This window comes from Rissa tridactyla, chromosome 4 (genome assembly GCF_028500815.1).
Source record: "Rissa tridactyla isolate bRisTri1 chromosome 4, bRisTri1.patW.cur.20221130, whole genome shotgun sequence".
NCBI classification, from domain to species: Eukaryota; Metazoa; Chordata; class Aves; order Charadriiformes; family Laridae; genus Rissa; species Rissa tridactyla.
Genome location: NC_071469.1, coordinates 46,513,685 through 46,525,541, shown reverse-complemented (window position 1 = coordinate 46,525,541; position 11,857 = coordinate 46,513,685). Strand labels below are relative to the sequence as shown.

Sequence of the window (11,857 nt, the reverse complement as noted above, 5' to 3'; positions counted from 1 at the left end):
ATCACGAGGTCACCTCATCCCCAGGAGCACCTGGGGAGCTCCTCCCCAGCTCCCCAGTCACCCATGGGTGACGTTTCCTGCAGTATTGTGCGTGGCAGCCCCATCCCTCCCTCCAAGAGTGATGCGAGCAGCCCAAAGCACTGGCAAGAAGAGGCTGTGGGGTCTGACCCACGCACCTTCTCCAGGACAATGTGTGGTGGCACTCAGGCCCTGGCCGCCAGCCACATGATGACTTCACTGCTGGTCCCACTGGCGTCCGCAAAGCTGAGGTTTGCTGGGGTTTCCAGCACAGCAGCACCACATGGGGATGACAGCTGGGTTTGGAGGCTTTTTTTTTTAAAAAGATTTTTATTGGAAAAGAAAACAAACCCCATTTTCCAAAAGAAGTGAGAGCTCCCACCCACCACCAGTGTTGCTGCAGTGAAGGCAGAGGGGCTGCAGCCCCGGCATGGACACATGGTTAGAAGTGATGGAGGAGACGGGACGTAGTGGTTCCTGGGGACGGTGGCTTTGTTTTCCCCAGCTGCTGCAGGAAACTCCTGCCCTGGCCGAACGGATGCTGGAAGAAGCCCCCTGAGTTAAAAGCAGTCCTCACATGGGCAAGGGACATGTGAGTAACAGGGGTTACTTGGGCATTCAACACCCAGCCCTTCCCTCCAGCACCGATGCCTGGTGGAGGAGCAGGGAGGCTCCCAGGCTTGCCAAAGAATGTGCCAAAGGCATCTCATTTGTGCCGGAGGGTGGAAATATGTGCATTCCCATCCCTGCTCCCCAGGCTCATCCCCAGCCAAGAGGAGGCGAGCAGGACGCACTGGCAGCGGCAGTAGGGCGGGCAGCAGCCCCTCCTGTGGGGCAGATGGGTTTGCTCTCTACAACACTAGCGATTAAAACAAGGCATCTCAGTGAAAGAAGAGGTTGTGGAAAGGAAGAAGGAGAGGAGGAGGAAGACTGGAGTGTGGGCCGGCTGCAGCTGGGCTTCCAGCCCCATGGGCACCATGTCGAGGGGCCGATGTGGATGCTGGCTTCCCGCTCTAGTCCTTCCCCTTGCCCTTCTTTGCTGTGTCCAAGAAGCACAGGAGACGAGAGTTAATGTGTCCACCAGCAGCCCACCAATCCCCCAGGTGCTGCCGTGGCAGAAACCCAGCCAGCATGGCTGGCTTGGCATGGCGCAGGGGCCACATCCCTGCAGGCAGCCTCCCCCCACCATGCAAAGCCCCACTGAGGAAAGAGGGAAATCCGTGTCCCACCAAACCTGGTGGTGACTTGTGGGGGACACACCAGGGTTTTTCCTAGTGGCACTTGCATCCCACCCAGCCAGCAGCTGGACTTTGGGGCTGTCGCAAGTGGTGACAGAGGGAAGAGCATCCTACGCGATCCCCCACACCAGAAGCAAAGCCCAACCCCAAGGGGCCAAGCAACCCCCCCCAGACAGCCCCTGCTCGGGATCCCAGCAGGATCCCTCTGGGGATGGGAACTGTGGGGACTGACCTTTGGACTTCGACTTGATCTTGGAAGAGCAGGGCTTGGTCACATAGACGATCTCCTCACACTGGGCATTGTACAGGGCTTTCTTCAGGATGCCGGAGCGAGTCTTCACGCCCGTCTGAGCGCTACAACCCCCCCAGCTCTCAAATTTGTACTTGCAGTCGGCTGGAAGAGAGGGGACAGGCGTCACAGCCAGGCAAGACCCAGTGCAGCCACCAGCCCCAGCCACCCAGCCCAGGGTGGTCCCCAGCCACCCCCTCACCATGCACCCACCTCCAAACTTCTTCTTCCAGTTGCAGGGGATCTTGCACTTGAGCTTCTTACTCTCGTCTTTGCAAGTTCCCTCGCGGTACCCCAGGCCACAGTCCTTGCTGTTGGGGACGCAAGGTCCCCAGCGCCAGTCCTCGCACTCGGAGCCATCCTTCTTCCCCTTCTCTGCAAGGGAAGGGGGAGCGGGTGCTCGCTGTGGGGGCACGGGAGCACGCCCCGAGCTGCCACCGGCCCCCGGCCCTCTGTCCCAGGCAGCCCCTCACCTTTCTTGTTCTTGCCAGCCTCAGCAGTGGCGGCCAGCAGGATCAGCGCCAGGAGGAGGAGGAGGCCCCGGACCTGCATCCTGCCTGGGGAGGAGGGAGAGGGTGAGGCGGGCGAGGGGTCGGGATGCCATGCAGCAGCAAGGAGGGGGCACGGCGCACTGCGGGCAGCCTGCCTGGGAGTGAGACGGCAGCTGCCGCCATCGCACACATGCACCTGTGTGTGTGTACACCGCGATGCCCTGCTCATTGCCACCCGTTAGTCCACATGTATTAATTGCAACAGGCAGGTTAATTGTGCATCAAAGCAACTGCCTCCGGTCAGGGAGCTGTTGGGCTGGGAGCTTGTTCCCATCCCTGCAGCCCCCCGTTACCTTGTGTGTGGCCGAAATGCTCTCCGCGGGGAGCCCTGCACCCCACACAGCAGCTGGGGAAGGACCTTGATTGGGTGCACCCAGCACCAGGCTGCCCCAGGGCCCATGCTGCTCCTGCCCCCAGAAAACAAAGCAGCCCCCACCTGCATGCTGGCAGCAGGGGTCCCGCTCCCCAGTGCCGGTCCCCAGCCCCTACCCCCCTGTATTTCTCTGTGGCTCCTTTATCCAGGACCCAGCAGGCTGCCGCCCCACACCAAAGAGCCCCCGGGCCAGGGGAGCACAGCTGCCATGGTACCCTTCTCCGGCTCCAGAGGAATCTGGGGGGGGACAGAAAAAAGCCCAGCAAAAACAAACCCACTGCCACGAAGGGTCTGAGAGCTAAATCAGCGGATTAAACAACAAAAAATAAAGAGTCCCCACAGTGTGGGAGCTTGTTGGAAAGATGGAGCGGGAGAGCTGCGCCCACTGCTGGCACCGCGGCCAACAGCACAGCACCCGTGCAGGCAGGGGGAGGATGTGCCTGCCTGTGCATGCATGTGCATGCGTGTCCACACACGTGGGAGCAGGTTGGGGACGAGGGTGCATTGCACACAAGCGTGCAGCTCCTGGGGCCCTGGCCCCAGCCCCCAGCCCCCCTCGGTGGCCTTGGGCCAGGTGATGGCAACCCTCTGGCCAACGCTGGGGTTTGAGCTCCTGCTCCCAGCAGGAGTGCAGACGTGCAGAGCCGGCATCTCAAGTCTGGTGGCCCCTTCTCTGCTCCCCCAAAGCCTTTTAGGACGACACCCATATCTGTGTGGCAGCAGACAGACAGCAAATACGTCACACCTGCCCTGGCTCCACAATGGGCTTGGTGGGACCGGGCTGTAGAGGTCAGGACGCACCGCATGCCCCGGGGGACATCAGTGCAGGGAAGAGCCCAGGGTCAGCGTTTGCTCCCTGCCCCCAGGCTCCCTGGGCAGCAGGCCGGAGAGAGCAGCTCCCCGCATTATTCAGGCCCCAGTGCACTCACCTTTCATGCGTCCGCCGCCGCGAAGCTGCCGGCTTCGCTCTGCATTGAACTGTCAGAGGGAATTACACAGCCCAGCTGGCTGAAGGCGCAGCCGAGGGGGTGAGAGCCGCCTTCCCCCTCGCCCAGCCTGGCTGGGAGCCATCCTGCCGAGAATGGCACAGTTCAGACCTGCTCCCACCCGGCTGCCTTCAAATGGGGCAAGAGCTCTGCCTGGATGGGCCGGTTACAGATGGCAAGGCTGGGGCTGAGCTGAGTTACGGGCATTCCTGTCTCACTTTCTGCAGTAGCTTGGATGGGGCAGCACCTCTGGCACCCACACTATTCACAGCATCCCCCTGATTTCAGGTGCTCTGTAAACTTCTTCCATCCCCTGCTGCAGAGCGCTTCCCTCTGCTCCTCCCACCCAGCGCTTTCCAACTCAGGACCTGTGGACGCGGCCTCTGAGCGCCCAGGGCAGACAGCCCTGGCTGCCCTGCTCACCCCTGCGTGGACACCCTCTGCTCCCCACACGGGTACCGTCGGGCCCTGCCCATGTGTACACAGGGATATGGGAGGGGGGGCTCTGAGGGGAAGCCCAGCTACAACCCCAGGGACTCATGGATCATGCCCCCAGGCAAAGGTCTGCAGGGACCCTCAGCCACGGCTCATCCTAAAGCATTCATAAGGGAGAGAGCGAGCAGTTTTCCAATTAACAGCCTGATCCCTTCTTTGCCAGTCAAACAAGAGCTGTTCCTGGTCAGACTGCCAGCGCCTTCAGGCGTGTTCGCCCAGCCCAGCTCCTCCCGCATTGCTGCGGGGCCCTGGCTCCTCTCCCGCTCAGATCCCAGCTGGCTCTCACACAGTGTTGGTCTCTCCCAGGAACGGCCTGCACGAGTGGAGCAGCCTGGAGCATGGCCACACCATGGCAGTCCCCGTTTCCCCGTCCCCCCTCTCCTCTAGCTGCCCTGGGTTTGAATAATCTAGGATCAGCTCTACAAAAAAAATTTATCAGCTGATAAAATCAGCTCACCCACCACTGCAATGGGAGAGCCTGGACCCATCTCCCGACATCGCTCAGGGCCAGGTAGTGCTACCAGCAAAGTGCTTCTTCTACCACGGGCCACAGCTCCTGTCCGCTTGCTGCCACCCTGATGCTCTCCTGGGAGCCGGGTGGCTGCTGGGCTGTCAAGCCCCCTCGAAGACCCTCTTCCAGCAGCAGGACCTCTTGGCTCGGCTCCAACTGCAGCTGGCTCCACCAGAGGTGGGCACAGGACTGCTGCCCTACCTCCGCGGGCTGAGCTGCTCCCCAGTCTCTGGGCAGGGAGCCCAGTGCTCGGGGACCCCATGGCTTGGGGTACCCAGCATCCCACCAGCAGGAATTTCCCTGCTGCCAGGAGAGGGGAGACTGAGGTTTTCCCCGTGAGCCAAGGTGTTAGCATGACCAGGAGGGACCGGAGGGGAACAGAGCCGCAGGGGCTTAGTGAGGAGAAGACGCTACAGAGGGAAAGGGGTTGCTCTGCGTTCTTGCCTCGGCGTTGTGGGGCAGAGAGGGGAGCAGGCAGTGCCTTTCCATGCTTCTACCCTCTGCTCCCTCCCCAGGGCAGATGCTGTGCCGTGACCCCAGTGTAGCCCCTTCCCCACATCCCTTTATTCCGCCCTGCGGCCGGTCTGCCCCCTCGCCCCCGGAGAGGCTGGCGGTGGCCGAGCCCCCGCTCCGGGGCGGCTCCCCAGGCTCCGGCAGGAGCATCTCCCACCGCCTTGAGCCCTCCCCGAACCGGTGTGGGGTGCCCCCAAAGGGAGAAGTGTGGGGGGGTAAGATCCCGGCCCACTGCCTCAAGCCCTTCGTGCTCTCCAGGATTCCTGCCTCCCTCCGAAACTCTTTCCTCCTGCACCTCCAGGCACTTCCCTGGCTCCTCGCAGACGAGCCCGCACCCGGGGGAGCTGCCGCCCCCGGGACCCCTGCCCCAGTCGCCCTTCCTGCAGCTCCTCCCCACCCAGGGCCATGTCCCCCACCCCGGCAAAGCCCCTTTCCCCACCGGGGACCCCTCAGCCTGGACCCCCGCCGCCTCCCCGGGGAGGCGAGGGTGAGTTTGCCGCTCGCCTTGCCGGAGGCGCCCCATCCCCGTGGCGTCGAGCGGGCGCCGCCGCCGTCCGCGGGGGCTCGGGGAGGGCAAGGGGGGGTAAGTCCAACCCCGAGTACCGGGGTGCGGGGGGTGCCACACTCACCTGCGGAGCGGAGCGGTGCGTTGCGCGGAGCGGTGCGTTGCGCGGAGCCGCTGCCTTTGTGTGGCGGCCGCGTGCGGAGCCCCCGCGCAGCGCACAGCGGCCCCTGACGTCGGGCTCGACTGGCAGCAAAAAAAAGGTGGTTTTTTTAACCCAAAACTTTTCGCAAGCTCCTCCTCTGCGGCCCCCCCCCCCCCCCCGGGCCAGGCACAAAGGCGGAGGGGCGGCCTCGGGGGGCAGGCGGGGAAGGGGGAGCGCCGGGCCGGCGGCGGTCCCTGCTCAGCCGGTGAGTGTGGTGGGCTCCCCGGCACGGGGAGCGGCGCCTGAGGGGTCAGGCCACGTCCCCGTGTCCCCCCTGCCCTAAACGGGGTGTCTCACCTTCCTCCGTGCTCTGCGGCGTGGTAGGGACGAAGCCGTGGGAGTTCAGCTCCCCACGCACCCCGGCGTCGCAGAGCGGCTGGAGGGGTGCAAGCTGAACAGCCCGGCAAGGGCAGGCTCCCCTGGGGCCCACTACTCTGAGACCCACTGGAAGATGGCCCCTGGGGCACCCCTGGGGCTAAATGGAGCGAAGGGAACCACCTCATGTGTGTCTCCACCAGCTCCCTGGATGCCTCCTTCCTCACCAAGGCCACTGGCACTGGTGGACCGACCTTTCATGGTCTCTGCCCTTTTCACCCCTCCCCGCTTGTTCTGCCCCTCCTGGGAGGGTACCAGGGAGCAGGGAGCTGCTCAGCACCTGAAGCAGCACATCGCTTTCATGCTGGCCCAGGTACCTACCCAGCCTGTCCCCAACTCAGCCATGCTGTTGCCCTTCTTGGACCAAGCAGTGATATGAGGTCAGACTGCTGGTTGGGGATGAAAGGACCTTGCAGATGTGATTGCTCCCTTCCCCCCATCCACCCCCTTTTCTTAGGAAGTGAGGAGAGGCAGGGGCCAAGCCAACTCTCTTCTGCAGTTACCAGCCAGAAAGGCAAGTGTCATGCCAGAAGAATGGGGCTGTGGTGGGGAACGGAGCCATTTTTCCACCCCTTATCCTGGAAGAAGGCTGCTGAGAGCAGGGCTGCCACAGGTGGGGTTGGGGAGGTGGTGGTGGGGGTGGTGGGGGTGCTGTTGTTTATGAGCTGCTTCACAACCAGGAATCGCTTTAGGAGAGATTTCCGCATTTAACTCTCACCCTGCCGGCAGTTTCCTGAACATCTGTGGAGGTTTAGAGGAGGGCTGGCAACCGTGGGAGCGTGTCATCTCCCCTGCCCGCTGCACACACAGCAAGGGGTGCTGCCCTGGGTGGCCAGGGGTCTGGACATGCTGGGCTGTACCTTTGAACACAGGCTGCAGAAATGGGTCCTGAGAGCTGGACAGGTAGCAAAGCCAAAGGTCCCCCCAGCCCCCCCGCATTGCTGGGCCTTTAAACCACAGCTGAAGAAAGCTGTGGAGACAAACTTCAGGGTCAAACAGAAGGGGGAGGGCCTAGGTGTGCTGCTTTTGGCTGGGGTTCAGTGGCATCAGGTTTGCAAGTCTGAGTTATGGGAGCATCACGGGCACAGCAGGGCCTGGCGGGGCTGTGAAAGAGCTGGGTGTGGGGCAAGTGCTGCTGCTTTTCTTCAGCCATCTCTGGCCAGAAGCCAGAGACTCCGCTGGTGTCCGCAGGGCAGAGTGGCCCAAGGTACAGTGAAGCCCTGCGCAAATTTTCACTCCTTTCTCCATTTCCAGCCATTCCCATTCCCCTCCTGTTGCCTCCTCGGGCTGGGGACCAGGAGGCAGGTGCCGGCTGGGAGGGAGAGCAGAGATGGGTTGGTGCACATCACCCTCAGCACTGGCTGTGCTTGGTCCCTTCGGGTCCTTTCTGAGGGATGCCGGGGGAAGGGAACGGCTCCTTCCCCAGCTCAAACAAGCAGCAGAAGGCTGTGTTTGCAGAAAGGGGCCTCATACCAAGGGAAGGAGGGAAGAGAGGGAGCATGACCAACCCAGGTGCATTTCCTTGCAATTGCCTAACTTGAGCTTTTTACTTCTAAAAAACGTCACAAGATAATTCATGGCATGTCGGCTCTGCATTTTCCATCTCCAGTTGAAGCCTGATCCTTGGGGCAGCGTTACTGCACGGAGCAGCAGTGCCAGCGCGGGGACACAGCTGCGCATGGGGGAAGTTTTCCCTGTTGAGGCTTGCGGAGGTGGGCGGGTGGCAGGTAATCATTAACAGGGTCAACTGCTGTCACCCCAGCTCTGTTTAGCTGGGGCTGGGCTTGCACGGCCTTTCCCAGCCTGCACACGTGCCCCCCATATGCATATACCGCCCCCCCCCCCCCCAGGTGTGTTTCCATCCCATGGGAGGCCAGACAGACCTCTGGATCTCCGACACCCACCTGCAAGGGAGAAATGGGGGATGCTGAGGCCCTTTGGAGAGAAGGGCAGGGCTGTCCCCCCACGGTGGACTGCACCTTTCCTAACACCCCTGATCACAGCGATCGTATTTGGGACTGCTTCTCTCCCTCGCCATAAATTTGACACCGGGGCGGCTGGAAAACTCTCATTGCCATGGTTACTGATGGTCCTCACTGCCGAGACATGGGCCAAGCGCCAACGTGCTGGGGTCTGGGCACTGAAGCGGAGCGGGCCCCCTCCTCCCAGTCGCACGTCCGCCTGGTCCCTGGGCAGTGGCCCAGGGAGGCTGGGACAATTTGGTGTGCCTTACACCCGCTACAGACCCCCACTGTTAGCTCCGGGCAGGAGCTGAAAGGCTGAAAGCGATGAAAGGGAGGCGCGGGGTGGGGGGGGAGGTGGAAGGGACAACACAGCCGGGGAAGGAGGCTGCTTCTCCAGGCGGGGAGGGGGCGGCTGGAGAGACAGGCAGGCTGCCAAGCTGCCCTCAGGAATCCGAGTTTAAGGTATGAGTACAGCTCCCCATCACCCACCATGTCCATCCCTGGCTCCCTCACCAGCGCGTCGTCGCCAGAGCAATTATCTCCCTTTTGCAAAAGAAACTCTGCAGGAGAGATGGCGTTGGCCACAGTCCTCCTTACGAGACAAGGGCTGGAAGCAGAAGAGTCCCTAATCCCCTGCTTTTGTAATCGGAGAGCGGTCCTCCCGCCGGAGATAATCCCAGACCTCGATGCTGCAACCCCAGTGCTCAGCACTGGAAGCGGGACCCCAGCGCTCCTCTCTGGTGCTGGGAATGAACAGGAAAAGCCCCCGAGCAGGCTCGTCCCCTGCAGAGCGGCATGGCTGGGGACAGCTCACCACAAAAAGGGCTGACAAACTTTTTGAAATCTGGAGGCTGGATGCTGCTGTCATACCCATCGATAGCCATGCGGCTGCAAAGGACAGGGCAGGCCTGACTCCGGAGCTGCCATCTCCTGCACCACAGAGGAACCGGAGCAGGGCAGGAACCTTTTGCCCTTTTGCATCACTTGGGATGGTGGTGAACTTTCTCCTTGTTCCACATTACACCAAATATCGATGTATGCCACAGAGTGGTGGAGAAGGTCCTTCAGGACAATGTCACTGTATCCAGCAACTGTCCCAGAAGGATGCTGTGCAGGGAAGCGGGCAAGGACCTAGCCCAACAGGGAAATCTCAAGAGTAGCCCCAGTTAGGACAGGGGCAGAAGCCTTGGGGTTCAACCTCGAGGGGTGTCACTCGTGCAGTGCCTGCCCCATTCTTGTTGTCCCAAAGCGGGGTCGTTTACCCAGTGTGTGAAATATTCCAGTTTCTAAGGTACATCATTCTCACAGGTGCAGCTGGAGACAGGAACTAAAACATCCATCTCTTTATTTCAGTGGCAAGAAACAACAACATCCAAACGGTCGAAGTTGAAAAGCGATGGGAACCCAGGCTCAGGCCAGGCACTCAGCCTGCTGGAGCCGGCACCCTCACAGAGTTACAAAAATACAGTCCTACGACAGCATCTAGGAAACACAGACCCAGGTATTGCACAGAACCCCTGCCCTCCGCGGGCAGGGTGACCAACACCCCCTCTGCCTTCGCTGAAATACAAGCCAGGCTTGGAATTGCACAGCAACTCAGCTCACGCACGCATGGAGGGGCCAGGCGGGGAGGGGGACAGTGTGTCTCTCAACTACCTGTACAAAAACTATAAGGGAAGATACAAAACTGGGGAGAAAGGGGGAAGCTGAGGCTGTAAACGCCTGTGGGCCAGGCTGGGCGTCCCGGCTGGGGGGCAGCAGTTTGCACCTTTGAGAAGATGACAGTGCCTTGTCTGTCCGTGGCCAGCGAGCAGTGCTGATAGGAGCCCTGGGTGCTGCTGGAGCACCCCAGCTCTGAACGTATTGGGAAGCTGTTGTTATTAATGGCCAATACTGCCGCTGGCCCCTGGCACTCTGCACTGCCCTGTGCCTCTGCTCTCCACCACTGCATCCTCCATCTTCCAAGGGAACTCTGCCCCCTGGCCAAAAAGCCTGAAGGGTATTTTGGTTCTCTGTGGTATCCTCATACCCTTTTTTTGCCATTGGTATTAGGAGAGATTCGAATGGTGCTACCCAGCGGGTGCGGCTGGGTGTGAGCGCAGGTGGGACCACACAGACCCCAGGCGGCAGCAGCATCCTCTCCTGGCAGCCGAGCAGCAACCCGCTTTGCAACCACCGCCCACCTGAAGGGGCCAAGCAGGTCTGCAAGGCCCACAGCCATCAGCTCTCCTCCTCTGCTGGCACCTCCTGGTCCCAGAGACTGTCAGCGCTGCAAAAGCCTTGCTGAAGGGCTGGCTTGATGCCTCTGCAGATGCTCAGCATCCGCAGGGGAGATGGGTCGTGGTGCTTCGTGCCCCATGGCACGTGGTAAGTGAAATGTCATCCCACTGCAGGCATAACTTAGGGCTGGGAGCCCTGCTGCTTCCTATGCATTCAGATCCCTCTTTCTGCTGAAACTGGGGAGGGTGAGCTGGTGGTCTGCCCAGGGAGCTTGTGTCTGGACTGGGTGAGCTCCCAAGTTTTCCCTGAAAAGCCCTGCACCCAGTCTGTGGGGTGGCAGGAGTCGGACTCAGAGGATGCGTGTTGACAGGCTGGGGACATGGGGGAATCCCTGAGAGCAGCACTGACCCCAACACTGCCCCTCCAGCCCAGTGCAATGTCTAGCATCACAGGGGGAGCTGCAGCAGGGAGGGCAGCTGGATCCAAGTCAGCATTTGGGAAATATAACAGGCTCCACTGCAGCTAAGCACAGCTCTCCACCATGGCTACATGCTGCGTCAGGCTCATGAAGAGATGCCCAGCGGACCCCGCGTGTGCAGGCTGCACCACCCAGCCTTGCAGAGGGAAGGACAGTGGGAGGGCTTGGTAGCCTTCCTCCATGCTATCCCTGCCCTGGGCCAGACTGCCGACTGGCTGAGCACTCAAGGCAACTGGGAGGGCAGCAGCTGCCCTGCTTCCAGCTACACCAGCCCCAGATGCTCTGAGGAAAGTCTGCATGCACCAAGGACTTCCCTCCTGCCACAGAAGGCCCCAGTAGGGCACCGAAGAGACACCATGCAGCCCCAAACTGACAGGAGGGTGGAGAAGGCAGGGGCAGTAAGTCATGGTGCTTCCCTTGGGGCAAAGTCTGAGGCTCATGGCCTCTGCTGTCTGCCTGCACAGCCTATGCCTCCCCGGCTGTGCCAGACAGGAGAGGAGGAACAGGACATGAACCTAGCCAAGCAGGGGGGGACTGCCAGCAGGGAGAGGGGGTGAGCAACGATATCCCACAAGGATCATAGGTAGTAGCCTGCAGAGGTGGCACTGGCATCACTCCTGTGCGCAACGGTGACCAGGGGCTTCAGCCGGGCCTTCCCCAACAGGACTGCGGGATGGAGCCCATCCAGGGCAGGGAATGGGGTTAGATGACGGGCAAAGGAGGGGACACACAAAGAGTCAGGCTTCAAGTCCCAGATACCCACTGTTCTCATAAACAAGAGTCCCAGCCCAGCGTGGGGCAGAGCTCTGCTGTCTCCACCTCCTCCCGGGACCAAGTTGACATCTAGGGAGGGCTGGGCCAGACTCACAGCTCTGCCAGTTGCCATAGTCCTCTTCTCGTCCTGCCCGAGTTGGCTTGGGCTAAGGCACACTGAGCACTACACCGCTGTCTCCTGATCTTCTCGCTGGATCATCTGGTAGTGCTGTCGGTTCTCGAGGTAGGCAGCTAAGTCGGGGTCATTTGCTTTCTCAGCCCGGTGCTTGGGGGTGTCTCCCTGGATAGGGGAGGCAAAAGATGTCAGAGCACCGAGCACTGCCTAAACGCTGCCTTGGCACCCAAAGGTGTCCCCATTCCCCCAC

The 11,857-nt window shown here is 61.2% G+C and overlaps 2 protein-coding genes across 11 annotated transcripts in view; both read right to left on the bottom strand.

Annotated features, from left to right (window-relative positions):
• Positions 1-333: 333 nt before the first annotated feature.
• MDK (midkine) lies at positions 334-5,729 on the bottom strand. 3 transcript variants are annotated; one of them, XM_054199863.1, is made up of 6 exons: positions 5,604-5,676; positions 3,399-3,447; positions 2,019-2,102; positions 1,759-1,920; positions 1,489-1,650; positions 334-1,057 (listed from the first exon to the last, which is right to left on the bottom strand). In XM_054199863.1, the coding sequence occupies exons 2-6, from the start codon at positions 3,403-3,405 to the stop codon at positions 1,032-1,034; spliced, it is 441 nt and encodes a 146-aa protein (XP_054055838.1). In that variant the 5' UTR covers positions 3,406-3,447; positions 5,604-5,676; the 3' UTR covers positions 334-1,031. The 3 variants fall into 3 exon arrangements, with proteins under 3 accessions (XP_054055838.1, XP_054055839.1, XP_054055841.1); XM_054199864.1 differs by lacking the exon at positions 3,399-3,447 and having other exon boundaries at positions 5,604-5,729; XM_054199866.1 differs by lacking the exon at positions 3,399-3,447 and having other exon boundaries at positions 2,019-2,098; positions 5,604-5,670.
• A 3,610-nt stretch (positions 5,730-9,339) lies between these two features.
• DGKZ (diacylglycerol kinase zeta) overlaps positions 9,340-11,857 on the bottom strand; it is a 46,192-nt gene continuing 43,674 nt past the window's right edge. For all 8 annotated transcript variants that reach the window (XM_054199835.1, XM_054199832.1, XM_054199833.1 and 5 more), the window contains one exon: positions 9,340-11,772. In XM_054199835.1, the coding sequence (XP_054055810.1) occupies positions 11,656-11,772 (117 nt within the window). In that variant the 3' untranslated portion in view covers positions 9,340-11,655. The remainder of the gene's footprint in view (positions 11,773-11,857) is intronic.

Coding starts and splice junctions, on each gene's coding strand:
- MDK (XM_054199863.1), bottom strand. Junction 1,921..2,018: donor GGCTGGCAAGAACAAGAAAG/GTGAGGGGCTGC, acceptor CTTCCCTTGCAG/AGAAGGGGAAGAAGGATGGC. Junction 1,651..1,758: donor CTGGAAGAAGAAGTTTGGAG/GTGGGTGCATGG, acceptor CCTCTCTTCCAG/CCGACTGCAAGTACAAATTT.